The 25,858-nt window shown below is 36.8% G+C and overlaps 1 protein-coding gene across 3 annotated transcripts; it reads right to left on the bottom strand.

Moving 5' to 3' along the window:
* Window positions 1–891: 891 nt before the first annotated feature.
* On the bottom strand, window positions 892–22,005 carry ZNF800 (zinc finger protein 800). Of its 3 annotated transcripts, XM_040644053.1 has the most exons (6): window positions 21,866–22,005; window positions 21,272–21,390; window positions 16,152–16,247; window positions 7,661–7,804; window positions 3,645–5,337; window positions 892–2,383 (listed from the first exon to the last, which is right to left on the bottom strand). In XM_040644053.1, coding segments are annotated over exons 2-6 (1,995 nt in total). In that variant the 5' UTR covers window positions 21,333–21,390; window positions 21,866–22,005; the 3' UTR covers window positions 892–2,382. The 3 variants fall into 3 exon arrangements, with proteins under 3 accessions (XP_040499987.1, XP_040499986.1, XP_040499988.1); XM_040644052.1 differs by having other exon boundaries at window positions 892–5,337; XM_040644054.1 differs by lacking the exon at window positions 16,152–16,247 and having other exon boundaries at window positions 892–5,337.
* Window positions 22,006–25,858: the final 3,853 nt, after the last annotated feature.

The following is a 25,858-nucleotide window of genomic DNA, read 5'->3' as shown; positions in this document are numbered from 1 at the left end:
AAGAGTCAAAATAAAACCAAAAAGGATGAAGACCAGAAAGAAATAGGAAGAACAAAGAATTTCTAATAACTTCTTGTTCATTCTACCTTTCTAAACTTGTCCTGGTTTAGCCTCTAACTCATCTGCCATAATCCATTCATTTGTCTACTATGATAGGCAAATTCTCTCTAGGCAATTCTAATTTAGACAGACACATCCTGACATAGTGCTGTTTTTTCCTCTATGACCCAGATGAAACCTTTTGACAGTCCTTGGAATCCTCAATTCCTCCACTCTGTGGCTCTAGAGTCATGATGGAGGAGACAAACTGTGAATGGTACTGCAGAAATAGGTGAGCTGCAGTAAAGGAATTCCAGGTGCTCCCCTCACCCTCATTAGGCTATTTTTCTTTCTTTACTACAGTATTTAAAAAGTAGAGAGCAAGAGGCTGACATGCAAATGAGGGGCTACAGGAAAGAGTCACCCCCAGCTTTTTAGGAATACTCGTATCTTTTCACTGGTTGTAGGTACTTAAGTCTGGAAAATATCTTGGGAATATGTCTTGTGTGTAAGAATGCATAAAAGATAACACCTTGCAAAAGTCAAACATACAGATTTAATAATGTGCAACTAATGAAGATGGTTTATAAATGAAATACCACCTACACATTTAGTTCCCTAAATATATTATGCTATTAATCATTAAAGTTAGATCTATAAGTACAAGTTTTCCATATGTGGAAAAGTAAATCTGTTTTTAAATTAAAGAGAAATTATCACTCTAATTCTTAAAAATAAAACTATCAGGGTATAATTCAAGTGTAGCTGCTCATAGTCACTGAATAAACTTAAATTTGATAAAACATTTAAGTTTCAACCAATGCACCTTTGTTGAAGCACATTTAGCTGAAATAACTTTGAGTCTGGTTTATTTCCATCACATATAGTACATTTTTCCAACAAGAGCATGTACATTCAATATAGAACATTTCCAGCAACAGTTACAGTCTTTCTAGTTTCCTTTCACAGTATATTTTAGTGCAAAGCACTGGGAAGGGTAAATGTTTTTCTAGCTATTGAAGCATTTTATTATGACCTTGTGGATCTTCAACATTTTAAAATTTTATACAAAAAGTATATAGATGGACAGGGTCCCTCCTAAGTACAGGTGCGAACCTATATAAAAACATGGTATATTCTCTGCTGTACCTTTTAAAATTATAATTTGACAAAAATTACTAAAAAATAAATTTTTTCCTAAAAAGTACAAAATATTGATACACAAAAACCTGCCCAATATTTCATAAAGATAGATGTACTTCTGTTTTCCTAAAATCTTGATTACAAAAATGGACAAGAATTCATTATTTTCCAAATTTTACAGTAGGAATCAAATATCATCTAAAGTAGTCATTTAAGATTTTACTTGGGAGAAAAAATTCAGGGTTTACACTCCCATCTTCCTTTTTTAAGCAATATTTAAAGAAATAAACTAATATCATAAGAAGTGGTTGTGCATGGATTGTCCGCATCCATAAAATATCAGTAAGCTATTTACTACCTTCATATTAACATTAGTAAATGTGTGGTCTTTAAAAAAAAAAAAAAGAAAGAAAGGAAAAAAGAAACTGAAAAATTAAGTTGCATCTATTATTAAAGTGCTTTGTATAAAATTTAAAGAAAAAAAGGGGAATGCTTAATTTTCATAAAAACCTCAGATGTTTACAAGTAAAAAATGTAATGATCCATGGATGAAAATGAACTGGAACTTTCCTGTAGTATGTATTTTAAAATGAAACTTTCAAACATTTAAGTGCTGGAGAACAAGTTAGAAATAAATGAATGTAAGAATAATTACAAATATTTAGTAGGCTAAATATTTATAATATGTTGATACTAATTTCTCTTTTGGTCCTAACATACACTCACTAGGAAATATATCTGTACAATCCAGATGAAAATTTTGCCGAATAAAGTGAAACAAAACTAAAATCACTAAGATATAGTCTTTTTGTCAATTAAAAATCACCAGTGGTGATATATATTCTTCAGGTTGTTGATAGCTTTCATCAACAAATTGTTTGGAAAACAAACTTTGCAACGTTTTTGTAGAAACTGTAGACCAAATGCACAAGGTCAAGGGTGGTTAGCTGATGGACTGTGATGACAATACGTAATGTCACAGCTACTTGAAAGTGCTGGGAGAGGCAGTGCCTTAGAAACAAGTGGTTAGATGGTTATTATTTTAGTCAGAAAACAGCAGTTACAGTCGAATATTTATGAAATTGTTTTTCCTTTCTTTTTCTCATAGTACCATTTGAAGACGTTTAGTGGTTCTAACACCAATTTAAAGTCTTTCCACAAAAATGAACTCCAAACCTTTTCGTACATCACTTGAAGTTATCTGAGGAGAAATGGGAATAAATGAACACTTTTGAGTTTACCAATAAAACCTTGTTTTTAAAATTATACAATAGTAAATGACTTCTAAAGGATAGTTTCATCTCAAGTTTCCACACAAATCAAAAAATGTGTGATACTCAAACCACAACATTTAACCCACTCAGCACTCAAACTAAGTATACTGCTTTAGAACCTGAATCCAAAACTAATTTAATACTAATTAAATATATTAAATGCCTTAATACAGGGAAACAGGTACTGAAGGTAAACTTTTAAAAATATAGACAGACTTGCAAAAACAAGTACAGGGAGTCTACTCCTTAATTATATTGCATTTTAAAAATCTACACTTATTCCAAAACCTTCTAAAAAAGTAAAAATTTTTTTCTTTCTTCCCAATAGGGATTTTCCTTTTCTTACAACGCACAACCACAAAAAAACCAAAACAAAACAAAACCAAAACAAAAAAACAAAAAAACCCCTACTTAATAATACAAACTATGTTGAAATGATCACAAAAAGTCTATTGAAAACAAAAAGGGAAAAGTAAGATTTGGAACCTATATAATCACTTTTTCCACAGATCAAAACTAAAAACGGTAACTCAGACATACTCCCAAGGAGAAGGAAAAAAAAAAAAATCCAAACTTTTGTCTATCAAGTTTTCCCCTTTGACTGGAAGCACTATGTTAAATGTAAGTAATAAATGCTAATTGTTCTAAATTCAATTTGGGGATTTTTTTTTTTCTGAGTGCAGCACTTTATTTAGCCGTCACAGATTAATTTTTACAATAATTACAGTGCCTCAAAAGACTTTTTTCCTATAATTATCGCCTTCACAAATTCATTCTAATATATTTAACTTTTCCTACAATGTATTAATTAGTAGACTAGGTCACTAAATCAAATTAAACCTGTGCAAAGTTAGTTAAACAGAAGACTTCTATTGTAAACATAAGCCAATATAAATGTATATATTTTACAACATTGAGAGGAAAGCACTGACCCTGTGCCATCTACCTACAACTATATTGCATTGTCCTGTGGAAGATAAGTTCTGAAGTTAACTTTTGTTCCCAAGCCACTGGAATAAAGGTCACTGAAGAGGTAAATGCAATATGCACATTACTCTTGCAGTTCCCATTGCCATAAGATATATGGAAGCAAACATGTGTTAAAATGGAACCAGCTATAAATTATGGTCAAATGATTTTTTTAGTTCGATGGGGGGAAAAAAGCAAAACTCTGTAACTGTTCCTCACCAGACAAGAGCCTTAGATCTTGTACTTCGGCCTTTGGTTTTGTTTCCTTCAGGTGAATTGGAAGCATTTGCCTTATGAGTTTTCTTATGATGTTCAAGGTAAGTCTTTTTGGCAAATGCCTTTCCACATTTATTGCATCTGTGAAGAGAAAAGTTTTTTGTGACTTTTACTTCAATACCAACGTCAGCTACTTCATACTTTTTACTAGGAGAGTTAGAAGTGCCATCGTGTTTTGAATCACTATGTTTTGCCTCATCCCTCGAAGGGCCTCTTTTTGCCACTTTATTTAGAACAAAATCAATGGGCTTCTTTATAGCTCTGATCTCTAAACTGGCTGTTATTTTCCCAAGATAGCGGGATGACTTTTTATGAACCACAGTTATATGTCGTATCACATCACGCTTCCGACGCGTTTCATAAGTGCAAAGAGGACACTTGTAGAATTTAACATAAATGTTATTCCCATCTGTGTGCAACTCAATGTGTTTAGTCAAGTTCTGTTTGGAAGTAAACTGACGTTTACAAAGTTTACAGTAAAGTTGCTTAAAGTCAAAGCCAGCTGAAAGTTTTGGTTTCCTCGTTTTTTGCTGGCCACCTGCAGCAGACGGACTAGTTGATTTAGGGCTTTCAGAGTCTTGTTTAACTTTATTTTTCTGTGCTGCCGGTGTGTTCTTTTTTTCATTTGAATGATTTGTTCCCTTTAATTCATTCTGTGGAGAATGGGTAATGGAAGGGGGTGAAGATTCTACAGAATCTGCTGGTTCAACTTTAACTTTTATTTCTGAACTGCTGGCAGTATTATTAGGGCCTTTCTCTCTTTTAGAGTTTGTTCCAGAAAGAGTTATCTTGTGGACAATTTGCATATGTCTTTTAAGCATTATTTGTGAACTATATTTCCTCTTGCAAAGGAGGCATTTGCATGCAGTTAAATTGTATTCAGCCTTTGAAGACGACTTTTGTTTTCGAGTCTTAAAAGATTTTTTAGGAGAAACAGAATCCAGGAACAAAGGTTGCCCAGGCTTTGTTGCTATATCAGGAGTAATTGAATCCCTCCTTAGTCCTCTATGAACTTCATCAAAATGCCTCCTTACATTCGCTTTTGTAGCAAATGATTTACAACACACTGGACAACTCCTACTTATTGGAACTAGAACATTCTTACTGCGTCCTTTAGAGGACTGGTTTGGATTCTTTCGCGTTTCAATGTATTTTTTTAGTTCTTCCATCTTTTTCTTGTGTACTTTTCGAATGTGACGACGAACACCTCGTCTGGAATTGAATTCTTTTCTACAAAGACAACATATCAACTGGTGACCAAAATCAGAATTGTCAGACGTTTCCAAGTCAGCCTGTGATTCCTGAGGTTGCTCATCAGATGTAGGCGCAACTTCGTCTGCAACAATCTCCACAGGAGGGGGCTCAACAGTTTCCACCTCTGCATCTGTAACTGGTACTGTTTTAGACTGTTCCGTGCTAGTTTCCTGTATTTGAACTTCGGTTTGTTCAGGAGTACTGCTTGACTCTCTGACTTCAGTAGGATTATCAGTCCTTGAAATATACTGAAACACTGCATTTTGATTAGTTTCTATGGGTTCTAGCTTAATAATATATTCTCGCTTGTCCACACTTGGATATATGGCTTCTAGGAGATCGTTTATGGCTTGGCTTTGTTTATCATTTACATCAGGAAGGTCTGTTAAGGAAAAAACAACATTTTAATCTGAAATAATTTGCCTGCTCTAGCTCTCTAATATTTAAAAATGTATTATGAACCTCTATCTTAAAATTTATTATATTACTGGTTTATATTATTAAGAAGAGCATTATCTACTTTTTCATATTTTAAAACTAGAATTAATTAAACTAAAATTAATCTAAAATCTCATCAACATACACAAATGTTAAGAAATAAAGATGAAGAGCTACTTCCACTCCTAAGTGCCCTTAATATCAAATATATAAGCACATGAGTGTCCTAAACAATTAAAACAATATTTCAAACTTTTAGTCTAAAATTTTCAGGCTAGCAAAGCCAAATCAAAGGTCTCATAACCCAAGATGGATAAAACATCATGAAGAAGGTACTATTATATATTAAAATGATTCTTTTTTTAGAAAACATAACAGCATTCCTATTAACTTAATCCATAATAATCTAGTCTACTTGTATAGAGGGACACTTAAAGATCTTATGGAAATGAAAAAGAAAGATCTGTAGGACATAAATATGAATGACATGTAGAGAAGTATTTGCTATTACAGGTCTTCTTAACATGATACCATCCCATTCAAACAAGTGATTGAAAACTATAGATTTATTACAAAAACAGAGCTAGTTTTATTTACTCGTGCAATAATTAGCATCCCCTATAGGCAGCCAAATATTCCTACTATAACCGAATGATCTAATATCTAATATTGGTTATGTCTCCACATACAACTCTAAAATCTAGCTACAAATATAGCAACAAATCTGATATTTAGAAAACAAATGCTTCCTTATTGCTCTTCTAGTAATCTTCCCATTTAAAAGGGATGAAGTAGTGTCTAAGGATAACACTTTCACGGAAGTATTTCTAGAATCAGTATTGCCAAGAAAAGTGCACAATAATCCAACAAATCCAACTATCTGTATTTCTAAAACTCAACTCTACACTAAAACGAGAATAACTATCAGAAATATAGGGGGCGCCTGGGTGGTGCCGTCCTTAAGCGTTAAGCGTCTGCCTTCAGCTCAGGGCGTGATCCCGGCGTTATAGAATCGAGCCCCACATCAGGCTCTTCCGCTATGAGCCTGTTTCTTCCTCTCCCACTCCCCCTGCTTGTGTTCCCTCTCTCGCTGGCTCTCTCTCTCTCTCTGTCAAATAAATAAATAAATAAATCTTTTAAAAAAAACCCCTAATTTTCTACTAGTACTTTCATTATTAAAAGATCAGATTTGAAACTAATCCCTACAGACTGCCTTTTCATTTATATCTCAATGATAAAAACAAGTATAATAAGATCTAACAGTACTAGGAAAAGTTTCCAAATATGAAATTTTTATTTCAACTATGTCTTATAATAAATATACTTTCAATCAGCTTCATGCTAATAATTAAGTGGTACTTTTGATTTTTGGAGTTTTCATTTCATTCCCATCCCAAAAAAGTGAAGTTGAAAAGTACACCAACTCCACAGTGCAACTATAGCATCAAACTGACAAAATAAGTTCTATAATTTGTAAGCGTTAAACCCCTGAACGAGAAATAATGAAAGTAACCTATTACTTATTAAAATATCTTAAGGAATTTGTATCAGTTCTTAAAGCAAGAAAGTAATACCATTACATATACTGCTAACTTAATCATACAGGGGCAATACACTTAATCCAACAAACATTTGGTTCCACAAAGACTTTATTAGCCTACAATATGCCTTCATCACATAAAGCTACTTCAGATCTCAAGTTGGCCTATAATGCAATCTAATTTCTGATAAAATGATTGATTTATAAATAAATTTCACTGAGAACAAAACTGATCTTCAAATCAAGACCCAGAAAAAATTAGAAAGGTGAATATTTTTTACCATCCCCAACAAATCAACTAATTTACTCATTCTTTGCTCTATTTCTAACCTTCTCATTTACTTAAGGAAAATCTTAATTATCAATCATATGTAACAAGTTGTTAAAAAAAACAAAAATGAAAAATACCAATACCCCCTTCAAGCGCTCATATTTTAACTTAGAAAAATCCTGAATATAAACTATATGGTCCATATAAACATTCAAAAACAATATCCAATATCTTAATATAAATAAATATACTCATAAACCTAACCTCGTATACCTTTAGAAAAACCCAAGCAAAAAGCACTTATATGAAAGTACCTAAGAAAATGAACATTAAGTCGAATATTTAATTTTATTCCCCATCATTAAATTATTGATACCATTTTTACATAAACGTATAGCTGCAGTATAAGAATACTTAACTGTAAAACGTGTAACTTAATATATGAATAAAACTTACTGTCATCCATCTGGAGACTTGGTGGGCAGTAGAATTTTTTATGGGTAATTAAATTTGGTAATCCTCTGAAGAGACTGCGGCATAATTTACATTCAAAAATAGTGTCCACGTCTTTTAATAAAATGTGCTTAAGTTGTTTAGTTCCTGAAGGAAAAAAGAAAAGAAAACTTAACACAAAAGGTAACTTTAACATGCATTTTTAAACTGGGCAACCACTGTTGACAATCCAAAGTGTAATTACTCTTTGCAAACAAAATACAGGCATTGCCAATTTCCACCATACTGTATTCAGAACTAAGTTATAAACTAAATTCTAAGTAAAATTCTATCATCATCTGGATGTTAAAATTGATATTCTTGGGGCGCCTGGGTGGCGCAGTTGTTAAGCATCTGCTTTCGGCTCAGGACGTGATCCCAGCGTTCTGGGATCGAGCCCCACATCAGGCTCCTCTGCTAGAAGCCTGCTTCTTCCTCTCCCACTCCCCCTGCTTGTGTTCCCTCTCTCGCTGGCTATCTCTCTCTGTCAAATAAATAAATAAAATCTTTAAAAAAAATTGATATTCTTTTTCTAATTCAGCAGCCAATCAATTCTTAGGATATCCCAACAGTGGTTCCAATATCTGGCCGATCATCACAATAACCCAGGAATAAATAAGTACATAACCCACCTCTGGAGATTCTGATTCAATAGATCTGGAAGGGGAAAGAATTAAACATGCCCCTCCCCCCCATCCCCCTACTCCTTCCCAAAATTTCTGGCTGGTTCATATAGCTCCCTTCTGCATTAAGATGTGAACATGGAGTTCTGTAATGCGTTTTCCCTAATTCCTTAAAGAAGTCAAAACTGTGTCACAAGATTGTAACTTTTCTTTTTAAACTCAGCTCAAATTACTTCAGGTTCTGGGCCAATATGGGATTATGGTCATTGAGTGTCAGAGTAGAGAATCCTTATCCATAATTTGAATTTTGCTTAGGCCTCTTGATACCACTATAAATTTATTCAAAGCCTTTCTCCCTCAAAAACTCACTCCAAGTGCAATTAATTAGATACTGATAGTTTACAGTTTAAACTAATTTAAAGCCTGTCTTCCCCACTAGATTATAAACTCCAAAGCAGCCAAGACCAAACCTGTCTTATTTAAGACTAAAAAGTAATCAGCTCTAGCAATGCTCAATAAAGATTAGTTGAAGAAATGCCACTGATGCAGGGAATCTAAGCATTGTGACAGAAGATGAAAAGGCAGGAAAAATAAATAAATGGCAATGAGCATCCGATCTTTAAAATAAAAACATCCACCAGGAATAAAACACAAGCAGAAGATCTTTTGTCATTATTTCCTATAGGTTTTTGCCACAGGTAAATTGACAAAATTGATCTGCCATGCTTTACTAATTAGCCTTTAATTTCCTCAAATAAAAAAGATGATAATAATATTGACTTCAAGAGGAAAAAACAAATGTGTCCCGAAAAAAACTTTAAAACTACCTAGTTGCAAAGTGTTCTTCCATCATTCCACAAGTACTTGACACTCTTTTAAAGCTCTGGGACTACTAAAGAGTAAACACACTATACTATCCATCTTGTAAAATGAACAAGCCAAAGCAAACCTATCTTAGAGAATCATAAAAGAAAATATGAATCTAAATCCCAGAAAAATTAAATCACACATGTGGATTTCTACTGGGAAAAAATAAATATAATGAAATCATTTCCACCATTTCTCAAATCCAAATCAAAGGTTTACTGCACTAAACCATATTACCACAAAACCAGAAAACATAAATTTAAAAAGATTCAGAGGGCAGCCAGAGTATTATTCTTTATATAAAAGTAAATTCATACACACACACACGCACACACGCATGCACACACGCACTTTCTTAGTCCACTTCACATTACAAAATATACTGGCAATAGACTAACATGTTTAGTTCATAGCTAACCTCCTAAGTGATTGACAAACTATGAGAGGTAGACTGATGATAAAAATATTTTAGATAAACCTAACATATCTACATGTAATTCCCAAGAAGTATAGTTAAGTGTAGTACCAGTAGGAAGAAAAGAGAAATTTTGCCCACTTTAATTCTAAATTGAAATACCTGCTAGGCCCATACTAAAGATTCAATTCTGCCTTTTAAAGATAGTCAAAAAAGACTGAAGAGGAATGCAAAAACAAGCTAAACTAGGTTTAAGAACTCAATTGAAGACTGAAATAGAAAGTATGAGGTTATATATAAAAAATAGTTACTGCTAAAAATGTAAGACTGCATCCCTAAATCAGAGATCTTACTTTGTCCACCCGGCTCTCTCAACCATAAAAATTAATTAAAAATTTAAAAAACCTACATAGAGAGAAAAAGATACCCTTGTTTAGTCCTAGTTATAGAACTAGTTATATTCAGCAGAGTGTATATTCGTTTCCAATAGCATCCCCCTAAAAAAATTTCTGGCTCTAACCTTAAATAATCAATCTTAATTATCATTCACAAATGCTCCCCCCACCCCATCCCACCAAACACAAACATATAAACACAGTAGTTGATGCAGGTACATCAAATTTCTTTCAGAGCTATGGGTTCACCAAATTGTCTCTCTATCACTTTTCAGGCCTTCACCTATATTTTTTTCCCTCTCTGCCTGTAATAATCTCCCACTTCCCTGGTCTGGTTCACTTCTAGTAATCTTTCAAATTCTGGGGCGCCTCGGTGGCTCAGTTGGTTAAGTGACTGCTTTTGGCTCAGGTCATGATCCCGGAGTCCCAGGATAGAGTCCTGCATGCGGCTCCCTGCTCACAGCTCAGTGGGGAGGCGGCTTCTCCCTCTAACCCTGCCCCTCTTACGCTCTCTCTCCCAAATAAATAAAATCTTAAGGAAAAAAACAAAACACTCCAGGTTAGAAGTCACTTTCCCCAGGAAGCCTTCTGATTCCTGGTTTTTGTTACAAATTCTTCACTCCCTACTCCCACAGCACCCTATACATCTGTACTATATTATCCCACTATCTTGTAATTAATTATTTTTCTGTAGTCCCATTAAACTGGAAGCTCTAAAAGGATGGAGAAGATAGCTTTAATGCTCACCCACTGTAGTCCCAGCCCTCAGGCTATGCCTGATTGAGGTTTGTTAAATGACACACTAGAGAGCTCCATGTTTAAGGAAACCTTCTCTATAAATGATTTTTTTTAGTCTATATAAAGTTGCCTGGGAAGTCAAAAAAGAGACCTCAAAGATTTTTCTAATTCAACTTACACATTTTACAAGTGAGAAAAATAAGATGCTGCCCATTCCATAAATACAGACAATAGAAGTTCTTCCCTAAGTTAGTTTTAGTTGCCATTTAATGTTTTGTTGTTTTTCCCAGGTGGTCATAATGGCTTTGGTCATAATGGTCTTGTCAGCTACCATTTTGTGACTGCTTTGCTAACACTTAGACACAGCCAATAACGGTGCCTCTGTCAACAGCTAAAACTTTCTGTCACCTAAGAGAAAAGACATGGTCATCTAGATAGCAACATAAAGTTCTTCCACTGCCCTTGATTCTGAAAGAGACCCATGCTATCTTATTCCTAATTATTCCTTTTCCTGTATTAGTAACTTTTTCTTGCCCTAGGTTTTAAAACTATCTCAGAAGTCACTGTTTACTGATCACATAGGTCATTAATCAGTATCTTTAAAAAAAAAAAAAATAGCCCTCCAAAGGGTAAGGCTTTTGATGCTTAGAAATTAACTAATTAGTGAATATTTCAGATTCTCATAACAGGTGCTCAGTAAAAATTACTTAAACCCTATCAAGGGTTTAGTCATGTGCTATTCCTTAATATCAAATACATTATATGTACTGAGAAAAATGTTTACAAGATTTTTTTCAAAAGGAATCAGTATTCAGTTTCACATTAGGGTGGATGGCAGTCACTTTACATGATGTGATATTAATTCTAACTCTTCTGTGCCAAAGATAAGCTTTCATTTTTTTTCCCTTAATATATGGATATGTTGTTCAATGACCATTTTAGATTATAGCAGTAATGATTTTTAAATGGCATACTGTTTGCTTTATGATGATTCACATATAAGCTCAATCATTTTTAGCATGACTGTTTAAATATAGTATCATCTCAACAGTGCAAGCAAATCTGTAATTCCTGTCAAAACTAATTTCCAAAGCCAGTATATGCAGGAAATTTCTAACTAATCATCCCTCAACAAAACTTCTTAAAGGTAAAAAATAGGGAAAACTTAAGAAAATTTAAACTGATTTCGTACCCACCACCTGCAAGAGTTGGTTAAAAAAAAAAGGTTAAAGGTTATGGAACATTGCCACATACTACAATAAATTTATAAGCAGAATAAAATTATTCAAGTGCCTACTTGGTGAATCTTTTCGTTTAGTCCCACAAACATTTATTGGACACCTATTAAATATGAGGTTGCAATGCTATTCACTGGAAACATGAAAGTGAAGGATCTGATCTGTGCCCTTAGAAATTCCCAGACAACTATAAATGTCTGCTCTTCTAGGAACATAGCCTCAGATGACATGCTCTGAAGAATGTAAGAACAACAAATCAAACAAATTTAAACAGTACAAAACCAAACGAAACAAAAAACTCTTCTAAGAAGTTAAATGACCAAACCTAAGATGATAATAACAATAGCAAATACCACACAAAGCTAATTCTCATTTTTCACTATAATTTACTCCTCCCTAAGAGAAAAGATGCCCTTCCTGGCACATAGTAGTAGTGTATTTCATAGACAGAATCTTTTTTCTATGATATTACATATAATCTTTTTACAGTATTATGTATTTCAAGGTTTAAAAAAACAATGTCAACTTCATATGAAAGACCAGTTTTGAATACCAAACTAAATAATTATCCTTCTCTTTTCTCCCCATTTTTCTGTTTCTAATCTTAGGGCATTCAATAGCTCCTTTGCCTGTACCAGAAGATTAAAAGACTAAGAAAGAATATTAAGCTCAATTAAATCGATTTTAATAAATGTCTCATGGAAGTACACCTTTGTTGTTGTTGTTGTTACTTAAAATTCTGTTTCAGTTTGGGGAGAGAAGTCAGGAAAAAAGGAAACTAAAATAAAAGTGTCAATAGAAAGGAGGGAAATTTGAAGACACTAAGTCACAGATGTGATCCTAGAAGGACTAACAGAGCTAAGGCAGCACCCAAGCAAAAGGCAGGGCCCAGTAAAGATAGTACCAGAAGCCAGGGATACAGAGCAAACAGCATGTCTCAAAGTCATCCAACCATCAGGGATTTCAGAGTAGAAAATCTGTAGGTTGGAGCAAAATAGGCAGCCTTCTAAAAAAATGAGGTATCGATCTATGGACAGATGTCAAACAACAGTGAAATGTACTGTTAATAAAGCAAAAATACATAACAGTGTGCAGAATCAGCTACCACACAATGGGGGAAAAGTGAGGGATCTATGCTTGTGTATGTATATAGGGTCTCTGGAAGAAGATACACAAATCATGTAGCAGTGGTTGCCTGAGCAAAGAGACTTTTTTTGTATTTTTATATATCCTTTTATGCTTCCTTATTATTTTTAAACCACAGGCACTTATGACTTAATCCAATAATATTACTTATTCCAATGTAGGAATATTACTTAATTCCAAAAAGAAAAATCTATTCAAATTAATTTACAAGTGAAGCAGCCAGAAATAAAAAGATATCAAGAGGTCAAGAAAGATTTATCATTAAAAACCAGAAAAACAGTCCAAAGCAAAAACTGAAGTGAGGCAAAGAGAACAAGTTAAAATTGATCAAGCAGTCAGGAGAACACACGTGGGACTGGTAGACCTAAAAAATTAGTTAACTCCTTCCTCAGCCTTTAATGAACTTCCAGTTCGGGTAGGAATTAATACCAGGTCATAGAAAGCCCAGTGTAGACAGGAGGTGAGTCACTTAGAAATGACACAGTAGCTTAAGACAACTATCTGAGCTTGAAGATTAAGCTAGATATCCTAACACATTACTAATGCCCCACCTGACTTAGCCTCTGTAAGTTAACAAGAGCCAAAGCAGAGAGTTCGGATAGTTCTTTAAATGCAATGTGTGTGACCCAGATATAATAGAAAGAGTCTAGAAAGGAATGAGTCACTGAAGGTGTGGTTAGGAGTAGAATGGGACCAGGAAGAACTTAAAGGGTCAGAATGGATCTTCGTCCCTAAGTCATGTGACCCAAATTTCCATTCTCTCCTCCCAAAGCTTCAGTCAGCCAGGGCTTAGATACTTCAGTGCTAAAGAGCTACCTCAGCAAGCTGTAGATTACACAGATACGTAAGAGATTACAATCTTGAGGAAATTAAAATTGCTTAGTTCTGAGACACATTAATGAAGTAAAAGAATTCCTTTTTTCAAATCCAAAATTAGTTCTTTGTACTGCTAAGCATATTTCTAAATTACTTCTAATTTAAATTATTGGGTACTTGGAATTAAATTTATAGTATTTTCAGAATTCACCTAAATAAAACATAACTCAGAAGGCAAATGTGAATTTGAAAATGTCAGAAGAGGATATTTAAAAAAGAACTTTTACCCATTTCACAGACCCTTTTCTTTAGATTGTAAAGAAATAGCAAATACAGAAAAGAGACATGAGCACAGTGCAAAAGGAAAACAATTTCATTTCTAAATATTCATCTTCCAAAGTTAAACACAGATTTTGAGAATAGGATCCCCTTGAAAAGGTGTATTTTACAAGACCAAGCATTTATGAATGAACCAATTCTAACTTCTTAATCAAATAACACTATAATAAACTGAAGTAGTATAAAATAATCTTATTCGTTCCAAATTTTGGATTTTAAAAAAGAAACCTATATGGGTGCCTGGGTGGCTCAGTCAGTTAAGGATGTGACTCTTGATTTCAGCACAGGTCATGATCTCAGGGTTTTGAGATGGAGCCCCACATCCACCTTCACACTGGGTGCGGAGGCTGCTTAAGATTCTCTCTCTCCACCTCCCTCCTCACTCCCACCCCTCTCTTTCCCTCTCTTAAAAAAGAAAAAAAAGAAAAAAATGACCTATAGCAAAGAATATCATTAAACGTGAAAAGCTATTACCTTCATTTCCATGAGAAAGAACAAAAAAAAAAATACCTATTTAAAGTAGCTAAAAGAAACTCTTACTATGACCAGAAACTAACCATTCTTCTGTTATGCCAGAAATATATAATAAATACTGCCCCGAGTAAGTAAAATTTTAATTGTATTTATCATAGAAAAATCTGACCTATCAGTTACTTCAATTAACAGAAATAAAAACAACAAAAAAACACCCTAAAATAGGTTATACCACCATTCAACATGAGCAAGGCATGGGTATACACTCGATACTTACTGAATTAAATATACATAAAAGCAATGCCATGAGGATTGTTTAAAGTGGTTGACTAAAAATCCAAGAAACAGATCTCAGAAAGTCAGAAATTTTAAAAAAATTTATTTTAGATGAAGGAGCAATCTATTTCTTAGATACTAAAATAAAGGAAATATATGCTATTTCTCTTTACAATGACTTAAAAACAAGCACCTCAAAGCATTTATCATTAAAAAACAAGTGGTTACATATAAATTATCTTTTCCTTCTAATCTCAGAACTTTTTCATTAAAATAGTAAGCTTTAGAATAATAACAAAAGATATTCTAATCCTTTAAATTTCCATCAGTTAGGTGTCCCATCAATCATGTGTTGTTTGCTTACTTGTATCTGACTCAATAGTCTGCAATGTCAGAGAAGCCAAAGCTACAAAAGGTGGTTAAGTGGACCGTAAGAACCACCGAAACCTAAGACCTCACTGAGAAAGGAGTTCTAACAGTCCTCAGTCATGTATATGCAGTAAGCAACACCTATTTTAAAGCCCTGGATTGCAACTGCACAAATACACATATTACACATGCAATTATTATATAATCTAATAGAAAGTAAAGCTAAACAAATGTATCCAAAGAGACCAGGAACTGGAGTAAGTATTTTTCCTGTCTTGTGCTCTATCAAAAGATGTTGAAACTCCAGAGTTAGGCAGGAGGTGAGTCACTTAAACAGAGATGATAAAGTAATTAATCTAGAACAAGTGACATCTCAGACATTCTGAATAATAATCTACTCTGCCAGTGCTTATAAAGACCCAGTATAATTTACTACTGCCCGTTGAGGGTTTACAAAGATATGCCAAAAAAACAACAATAAATTGTTAAGAAGAGGCACGTTACCAATAAAGATACCACATATATTTCTTTAAACCATATTAAATAATTTTATTTCTATATTAATATATAATATATAGTACTGAAAAAGAATCTAGATCAAGTCAATATTTGTTCAACCACTTTTTAAAAATACGACAAAAGTATTCTATAAAATCAACGTATACATTTTAATATTTTTAAAAAATTAATTCTAAGGATTTCTAGGTAGTTTTTAACTATTATGTGAAGATTGAAAAATACATCCTAAAACATTCATACCTGATCGAAAGCACTCAATTATTTGTTGAATACCAGATTTGGATGTCTGTAGTGGTTGCTGTAACAAAGGAGCATCTCCAGGTTCCAGGATATAAACTACATGGAAGACAAACACCCACCCCAATCCCCACAAAAAAAGGGTTATTTAAATCATTTACTATTGAAGTAAAACAATGGTTTGCTACAATCATGTTAATGATAATCACACTTGTTCATATATACTTCACCATCATCTTTGTAAGGCAAAATGAAATAATGGGGAAAAAATACCTAAAATTATTCTCAATTCAAGGCTAAATTAAAGCTACTTAAGGCTTCAAATGCAAAGATTTACTATTTTGGCATTATTTACTATATATTTGTCACGTTTGCCTTATTATTCCCCTTGAAGAGGAACCTCTGTATTTAATCAAAATTCTAGGGCAATGATGTCCTAGCCACATCTCATAAACCATTCCAGAACCCTCTGGACAATCTAGTACAGCTCTCTTGGCAATTACGAGAGCAAAACTCAAAAACCACTGCCTAAGGAAAGAACTAGTGAAGTGCACAATGACAGATGTTCAAGAATGTTCACTGCAGCACTCTGCAGCACTGTAAATAACAGAGAAAAAATTTCAAACAACTTAAAAATCTCTCAATAGGAACCAGACTAAATAAACTATGAAATACCCCTACAACAGAATCCTTCATGGCTGTTAGAAAGCATGAGCTAGATCTACATATGCCAACAACAAAGGATGTCAATAACAGATTGCTGAGCAACAAAAACAGGTTGGAGAATACGACCTCACTTCTATTAATATATGTTTCAACAGATACAGAAAGAAAGAAATTTAATGTATATATGTGTGTGTACGTACAGACACTAATATAAACACAAAAAGTCTGGTGGGATATCAACAACAAGGCTTCTGTCGGGGTGGACTTTACAGGGGTGCTTTTCATTTTCGGCCTCACACTTTGCTAGTGCTTCAGAGCCTGGGCTTTTAGAAGTGTGCATGTTAAAACACACACACACACACACACGCACACACACATTTTCATAATAAGTAAAAATAATATTTCCACTTTAAAAATAAGAAGTTTCATTTTCATATACAGAGGTCTGCTTTCCAAAATTCTCAGATTCACAGTACAATTATATAATAAATTAGATTATGATAATATGAAACAAGGTAACTGAAAAGGAAAACAGTTTTTCCGTTAGATACCAAATAAAGAAATGGTTGTGGCAGAGAAAAACCAGCCATTTTAATTAACTTTTTTCAATATGTTATAATAGTCTACTCAACTATTACCATCTTAAGCCAGAATCATCCACTCTGGGAAAACAGGGAGGATTACTTCAATAATGTGTGCTGCTACTTATTGCTTCAGGGCCTGGTCTTGGGCAGCATTTGGCTTTCTGATAAGGGGGCTAAAGCTGTTGTGCTATGTATACAGACACAGCCTTAGACTCTCTGTTAAGGCTTCAAGTCTTGAACTCAGTGTACACAAGTGGAAGAAACTTGGTCTCAGGACCACGTCATTTTATTCAGTACAACTTTCCCAATTTTAAGAGATACGTTAGGAGTATTTTAAATGAATTAAGAAGCACACATGCACAACTCATTTTGAGAACATCTGACATTGGCTCTACCTGCAGCGATTAAAAATATAGACTCCAGACCTGGACTTATTACACTGAATTTTTTTTCTGACATTTATTAGATACAACTAAGGCAAATTAAACTCTCTGATCTCTTCCTCATCTCTAAAATGGGGATAATAAAAGTACCTAAATCATAGGGTTGTATGATGATCAAATGAGCTAATGCAGGTAAACTGGTTAAAACAAAGCCTAGGATATAGTAAGTGTTCAATAAACGTTCTATCACCACCACCACCATCATCATCATGTACAAATTAATTGCTTTCTGACACCAAAAACTTAAAGTTTCCAAAATCTAAGAGAAGTAGAATTCAACCCTTTAAAGGTGCAATAGCAGAAGACTGATGATACCATTTATTTGGATTAGATGGATCTCTTTTCACTATTTGTACAAAAGAACTGACAACTGTTTATAAAAAATAATGATAATAACTACAAAAAAGAGGGTAGAAACTGTACAACTGTAAAGAACTAAAAGCATCAAGGTTTGGCTCTGTAAGTAGAAAGAATTCTAGAACGGGAAATTTTAAAAAAACAGCAATGAATAAGGGAGGGATACGGAGAAAAAATGGAAAATTGTCCTTAGAGTCCCCTTTCCTCATTTAAAAACGCTCCAGAGAACTTTCTATAATACACCAGCTTCCATTTCCACATGAGAACATCTGATTTCAAAGCTAGAGCAAAATTTTGTTACCTAATCACCTTCAGAATACTGCTACCACTAAACACATCAACATCCTGAGACACCATTCAAAATAACCCCAGAGTTAGCTTAGTTATCCATGGACAACATCCACTTAGTACACAGATCTGTGTAGTTCCCACTGTGTAAAAAAAAAAAAAAAAAAAAAAGATTCTTCATTTGAAAACATACTCTCAACCCTAAAAAACTTCATATATTAGTATTTTACATACGTTCCCTATCATCCCTCCCAAGATCAGATTACAGGACCATTAGGAAAAAAGCCATGATCTCCCTCCAATCAAAACACCCAAACCCTCAGAAGTTAACATCTGTCTTTACATCCTTCCAAGAACACACTTCCCAGAATCAAATACCTACTTTTGTAACGCTCTCTCCTACCTTAAAAAAAGCTCCTTAAACTAACTTTCCGCTTATGATGTCTGGGATATACTTACAAATAACAGAGGGTAGGGAAGCAGTGGGAGGGTGGAGAACGGAACTGTGGAGAAGGGAGAATACAGACCAAAAGAGATTGTCCATGTATTGATGTGCTGAGTTGTATGATGCTTACAAGTTCCTTACACCATTCTACTTTTGAATGTTTGAAAAGTTCTGTAAGAAACATTCTTAAATCTAAGAAAGTACTTAACATACATAGACAGATTGTACTGTCTGTACAATCTTACAAATTGACCTATCCTATCAAGGCCTCCTCAGGAACACACTGCTCAGGGACCAGCCCCACTATTCATAATTCAAAAGAGGCTAGACCTCTGATGATTGCCTATTAGAAGAATTTCTCAAACTCCATGTCATCATCTTCCCTCCATCTGAAGGCATCCTGTTTTAAAAACTATCATAACATATTCCTCTCAGTACTAGAAATATCCTCCCACACAGCATTTACCTTCCTCTGAAATAATGACAATTAACTATCCTATAAGTTAACAAACTTCTAGCTTTCCACCAAACTAATCTTCAGAAAGTGTTTAATTCTAGCTAAGAAAGCAAAGAAACACAAACTACTTGTGACCTGGTAGTCTGAAAAAATAAACTACATTGAAAAAGTTCCTGGTAAAGAAAAGTTTATTTTTTAAAATTAAGGCAACTTATATGATTTCTTGTTAATGAGGGAGAAAAAAGCAAAGACGTTCCAATACATATTAAAAAGTTCAACACTGAAAAACATCTTTTAAAAGACATTAAAGTCTCTAGAAAACTTTAATTATCAGAATACACTAAATAAGGTACGGTCACAGATTATTTCCTTGTCTATATCTATTTCTTCCCACTCAAAAGTTCTATGAAGGAAAGACCTTATCTGTTTTGATCATCACTTACATCCCCATTGCCCTGGACAGTGCCTAGCACCTAATAGATGCTCAATAATTATTTGTCAAAGAAATAAAGAAGTAAATGAACACCTAAACTTCTTCCTAAGGAAGTTTTATTTACAATGATTTCATTTCAACTACATGACTTGAAATGTTCTCAAAAAAAAAAAAAAAAAACTGGAATAAAAGGTCAGTGGAACACAAGTATAAAAGCATTCACAGCCTTCTACTTCAAAACTAACGAACTCCATTCAATATTTGATAAAATGTAAGTGACACACAAAATGCACAAAATATGCAGTATGAAGGGGTGCTGAAAATAGATAGGTCGGGGCAGTCAAACAGAAACTGGATCCCATCTTGGGACTATATTATTAGCAGAGGTAAGTTATTACTGATTTCCAGTAAACCAGTGGGGGCAATAGGGCCATATACAAATTTTTTCTCATGTGTACCAAAGTTTTGTGAAAATGGGAGTTCTTCCTCTATACCACTACCATTTTTTCCCATTAGTCAAAAAAGTCCTCTATTTGAACTCTACTGTGACAGAACCAAGTACATTAGAGCAGTTAAAATACTCCAACAAAAAAAACAAGGTCTAAAAGTAATGATAAACACCTGCCTTTAAACTAGAATAGAAGAGCCTTTGTTTGGTTTAGTGACATGAATTCAATGATTCCCTTTTAAGTTGTACCTCTGAATGTTTGTGACAAAACATATCAAACTTCTAGTAACTAGAAAAACTCAAGTTTATATATCACACTTATCAAATTAAAGTTTTCTAATATTCTTCAAGAGACTCAAAAAAGGAACTTTTTCATTCCATAAATCCAACTAAAAACAGTTCTACTGAATAAACTATCCTAAAAATACTCGTACATTCTACCTAAATAACCAAATTTTTTATTTTGCAATACAGTATATTCTGTGCAAGAAAATTTTTAAAGGTTGCAGTCAGCAAAACCTGATTCTTCCAACAAGCTGAGTTTAACTTTTTTAGCCCAACTAAACTCATTTTCAGGCTTTAACCACTATTCTGTGATAAATATGCATAAGAAACTTAATTCTTAAAAGTTTAAATGAATCCACTTTCACGAAGACATGTATTCTGCTACCTATTTTCTTCTCTATCTTCAGTTTTAAACATTCAAAGGACATGGGGTATACTAACTGCAGGCTGCCTGGAAAGAAGGAAAGGCAACTGAGTGATTGATCTTGTGGAAAAGATTTAAGGTGACACTTGCAGTACTTTTTTTAAGGGATCAAGCAGGGGAGACCTCTTGTTTGTACAAGCTTCTAGCTTCATAACTAGTTTTATGCTGGGGAAAATTATAGCTTGCTTACTTAGAAATGACTTCTTGGGCAGGAGGAAAAGAAAACTGGAAGGAAACACAAGGCAGAGTGGCTCTGACACAGGGCAAAGTGACCGGAGGAGAAAGGGGTATACCTGGTTCACAGCATCCGTGATGATGGTGGTCAGTCTGACAGTATTTGTCCCTTAAAGGCATTTTCAGTGGGCGAGACCTACTTTCCTTTCACTGTAAGAAGCTCTTCATTGCGGCTTGGCTGTTGAAAGAAGCACAAATCCGTCACTCACCCAGAACTTCCTGGGGGGGCTCTGGCTATATTTACCAGATACGTTCCCTCCACCCGCCCTCCGTTTTCCCTCCACGGACCCGTACCTTCCTCTAGAACCTAAAAAAGAAAAACGCACGAAGGCTTCTCCAGCCCAAACTCCCGCACAGGTTCATCGCCCTACCCGGAAACGCAGCCTGGGGCGCGCAGCGCACGGCGAGGGCCTGGCCGGCTGCGCAGGCGGCAGCGGCCTCGCCGGCCCGGGCGGGCGCGCGCCGAGACGGAGGCGCGGAGCGCGGCGGGCACGGCCGGCGCCGGGGCCCGCGGGGCGGCGAGCGCGGCGACTGGGGCAGTCGAGGTGCGGCTCCGCCGGCGGCCGGCCCACGCTGCGCCCTCCCGCCACGCACGTGCGTTGGGGTCTCCGCGGCGGAGCCCCCGTCCCCATAACCAAGTGCGCCCAACTTACTTAACTCCTAGGGCGGGCCGGCGGGCAGGCGGAAGGAAGGAAGGCAGGCCGGGCAGCCGCGGGCACAGCCTGGCGTGGGAGGCGGCTTCGGGCCCCACCTGGCGCAGCCTCGGCGGACCACGCGAAGGGAACCGGGGTTCGGGCCCGACGCGCTCCCAAAGAGTCCCCGCCGGCGCTGACGCGGAAGCGCCACAGCTCACCACGTCCCTCCGCGGCCCGAGGCGACGGCGACGGCGGCGGCGGCTCACGGCGTCCCTCCGCGCTGTGGAGCTTGGCGGGCGGGCGGGCGGCGCGCGGGCGCAGGCAGTTGACAGGAGGAACCGCTCCGCAGAAGCCGCCGCCGCCACCGAAGGAGCCGGAACCGGAGCGGGCAGGACCTGGGCACCCCTCGCCGGGGCAACGGCTGCCGCCGGAGCCCGGCTCCCCCCCAACGCCGCTCCACCTGCAACGGTCCCTCAGGCTTTTGGAGAGGGGCGGGGAAGAATGGGGGTTTCCCCCCACCTTGGGCCTTTTTTGGTAGTAGTTGTTTCAGGAAACTTTATTAAGTCAGTCTCTCTCTTTCTCTGTCTCTCCCTCCCCGAAGAGCCTGAGCTACCGCCGCGGAGCGGGTAGGAAGGGGGAAGCAAAGACTCTCCCGCAGCGACAGGGAGCGACTGACTGACCCCGGACGGAGATGGGGCGAGGGCAGGAAGTGACAAGCTCTCGGAGTGGGTGGGGGGAGTGTGGCCGGCACGCCCGGGAGCGCCGCGCGCATGCGCCCGATCGGGCGCCCGGGCCTGTAGGGAGGCGACGAGCCGCGGCCGGGCAAGGGGAGGGAACCTTGGCCGATGGCGCTGGGCCCGCGACCGGGGTCTCGGGCCGGCCACTCGTCCCTGCCGCGGGCCGACGGAAAGCCGAAGCCCTGGGCTGTTCCTGCCGGGAAGACGGGCTGATGGGCAAGCCAACTGTTGCTTTTCTCCGTCCGTTGGAACCGAAACAGGGAGGGTTGGAAAAGCACTGGAATGAACTGTAGAACGAGGCTCGACAAATGGGTGAGCCGTAAGTCGTGGTGATTCCGAAAAGGTTGTCAGCACACTTATGGTAAAAGTCGATTTTTTTGTTTGTTTGTTTGGTTGGTTTTTTTTTTTACCCAAGAATTTTCGAAGTGTTCTTCTCAGCACTTTGGGGTTTTCATCAGGTCCTTGGGAGGAAACTGCCTAGTGGTGGAGGATGGGGCTGATTGCCGCGGCGCTCCTCTTCTGGAACCTGAAGGCGAAGAAGGTGGGTCACGTGGGCAGGACGCACTTTCCCTCCTCTTCGGTGCTTGCGTCCTACTTGGAAAATTCCCGAAGATCGTGGTCGTCTGTCAAATTCCGCAAACCCGTGTGGTCGCCTCTTGGCGCAGGAGAGCCGCCTCCTCAACTCCCAGAGCGGGGTTTTAGTTCTACAAGCAAATACGTGTCCACTGTCGGTCAGGAAATGTTACAGGAGAAAAAGCCCATACGCTTTGTTTCATCTTCTCGCGCCGAAAGATCCACTGAAAATCTCCGCAGTTGTGTAGCTTGAATTGTCAATTTGCGGGGTCCTGAAAGAGCAGTTTAGTAGTAGTTAGGTTCTGGGTGTATTTTGGAAGAGCAAACGAGTGACTGAAATCTGCTTTCAAAAGTCATAGGAAAGTTTGTGGTAGGTCCAGTAATTAATTGATAAACTCGCTATTGTAAAAATACTGAACGGAGCATTTGCGTAGGTCTTGGGGGATTGTAGCAGCTTGATAATGGGGTGATGGGAAAAGGAAGAAGAGTGGTCCAAGTGATCCACTTTTTTAAGGGAATTCCAGGCACTGTACACTCTAGACAACAGTCACATCCATAGTATGTTTGATCTTTTTTTTCTGAACCATTGTCAAGAGGCGTCACACAACATCAAACTAAAATGTAATGCCACAACCTACAGTAAGGTAAAAGAAATTATGATATGTCCACATGATGGTGTTTGTTATGCAGCCAATAAAAATCATTTTGTGTAATATTAAATTGTATGCAGTATGCTTAAGCATATAGAAGAAATTTTAATGTGACACCTTAACAGTGGCGTTACAGGTAATTTTTACTTAACATTGGAGATCTTTAGTAAAATTTGAGGTGAAATATTTTCTTCCTTTTCAGAGGATCTTTTCCCACTCTTATAAGCACATTAAGCACAGGTTAAAAAATGAATATACAATTTTAAGTTTCCATAAACCTGAAAAGGCATTGCTTCAGATATGTGATTTATGTTTGCTGACCACATATGAGTAAAAACTGGTTAGCTTCCTGAGTAAATGTAGCAGTATTTATACTTCAGAGTTGTTGGTACTAGAAGATCCCCAAAATTGCTAATAAATTTTAAACAGTTCTTGAGAAATTAGAAGTATAGACAAGATTGGAACGTCTGTGTGGGTAAAACAGATACTGAATACTGAATCAGACTTTTAAAGATGAAAAGAAACCATGGAAATTAACTAGTAAACCTTACTTTAAGAAATGAGAAAATTGAAATCCAAAGAGGTTACCTGATGTGCTGAAGGTCACAAAGTAACAGAACTGAGTCTAATACCTAGGTCAATCCCTTCTATAACAATACTAGTATCTGACATGTATTGAGTAATATGTTTTAAACTCAAGAATAACATTTAATCATATCAACAATCCATTCTACAGGTAGGGAAACTGAGGCAGAAATAGGTTACATAACTCCTCAAGGTTACCTGATAACATACAGCTGATAGGCAACTGAGCCAGCATTTGAACCCAAGCAGTATGGCTCTGAGACTCATTTCCTTAGCCATTATGCTCTATTGCCTATACCATGTTGCCTACACTCTACCATAACCAGTTTGGATCACACTATATGTGAAAGATGAGCCAGTAGATCCTGTCATTTGTGAAAGGTATTAAAATGCCATGTCCCAAGTTTATGGAGTTGCTAAATCACAAGAATTTTATTGAAATTTCATAGGGCTCTAGAGCCTAAACTTTGGACTAGAATTATCGTCCTACCTCTAAAAACACTGCACAGATCATCCCAGAAAAATTATGTCTTCCCTTCATTGTTCACTACAGCAACCTAGGTGACACATTATTATGGCTTTAAGGAACTTATTGATCCTTAAAGTCTGTAAGTCTGTCCTAATGATTAACCTAAGACCATTTTATGATTTAAAATTCTCTCATCTTCAAGGCAGGAAAATTCTACACATACACGTACGCATTTATTATTGTTGCATAAGAAACCACCCTAGAAATAGTGCTCTAAAACCATTTCATGGGGCGCCTGGGTGGTGCAGTCGTTGAGCGGCTGCCTTTGGCTCAGGGCGTGATCCCAGAGTCCTGGGATCGAGCCCCACATCAGACTCTTCCACTGGAAGCCTGCTTCTTTCTCTCCCACTCCCTCTTGCTTGTGTTCCCTCTCTCGCTGGCTGTCTCTCTCTGTCAAATAAATCTTTAAAAAATAAAAAAATAAAATAAAATCCACTTTATGTACTCAATTCCATAGATCAGTGATTTAGACTGGCCTTGTCTGGGATCATGCATATAGTCATTTGGCATCTTAACTGGGCACACTCATGACTGGCTGTTGGTGTTGACTATTGGCTGGACCTAACTCCTAGCCTTTCTTCCTGGGCTTCATGTGTAGGCAGCATGTCAGGCAGGTACAAACAGGAAGCTGTAAGACCTCTTGAAGCAGAAGTTATATGACATCACTTCTATCACATTCTGTTAGTCACAGTAGGTCAAAAGGCCAGCAAAGATTCAGGAATTGGGAAAACCGATTCCCCTTCTGGATGGGAAGAACAGCAAAGTCCCATTTCAAAAGGATATGCATAATAGGAATGGGAAGGATTATTGTGATGATCTTTGCATACACTCNTTCACGAACAATAGATAATTATTTCAAGAATGGTACTAGCTAAAGCTGCTGAATTTTTTTAATGCTGTGTGATTCCTTTAAGAACAGGAAAACAAGGAGATACTA

Source organism: Ursus maritimus, unplaced genomic scaffold (assembly GCF_017311325.1).
Source record: "Ursus maritimus isolate PB19 unplaced genomic scaffold, ASM1731132v1 scaffold_3, whole genome shotgun sequence".
Lineage (NCBI taxonomy): Eukaryota > Metazoa > Chordata > Mammalia > Carnivora > Ursidae > Ursus > Ursus maritimus.
Note: the sequence above shows the minus strand (reverse complement) of the source record. Positions and strands in the feature narration are given on the sequence as shown.

Coding starts and splice junctions, on each gene's coding strand:
- ZNF800 (XM_040644052.1), bottom strand. CDS start 21,332: ATGCCTTTAAGGGACAAATACTGTCAGACTGACCACCATCATCACGGA. Junction 16,248..21,271: donor TCACGGATGCTGTGAACCAG/GTATACCCCTTT, acceptor TCTTCCATGTAG/TTTATATCCTGGAACCTGGA. Junction 5,338..7,660: donor AAGTCTCCAGATGGATGACA/GTAAGTTTTATT, acceptor TTTCCTTAACAG/ACCTTCCTGATGTAAATGAT.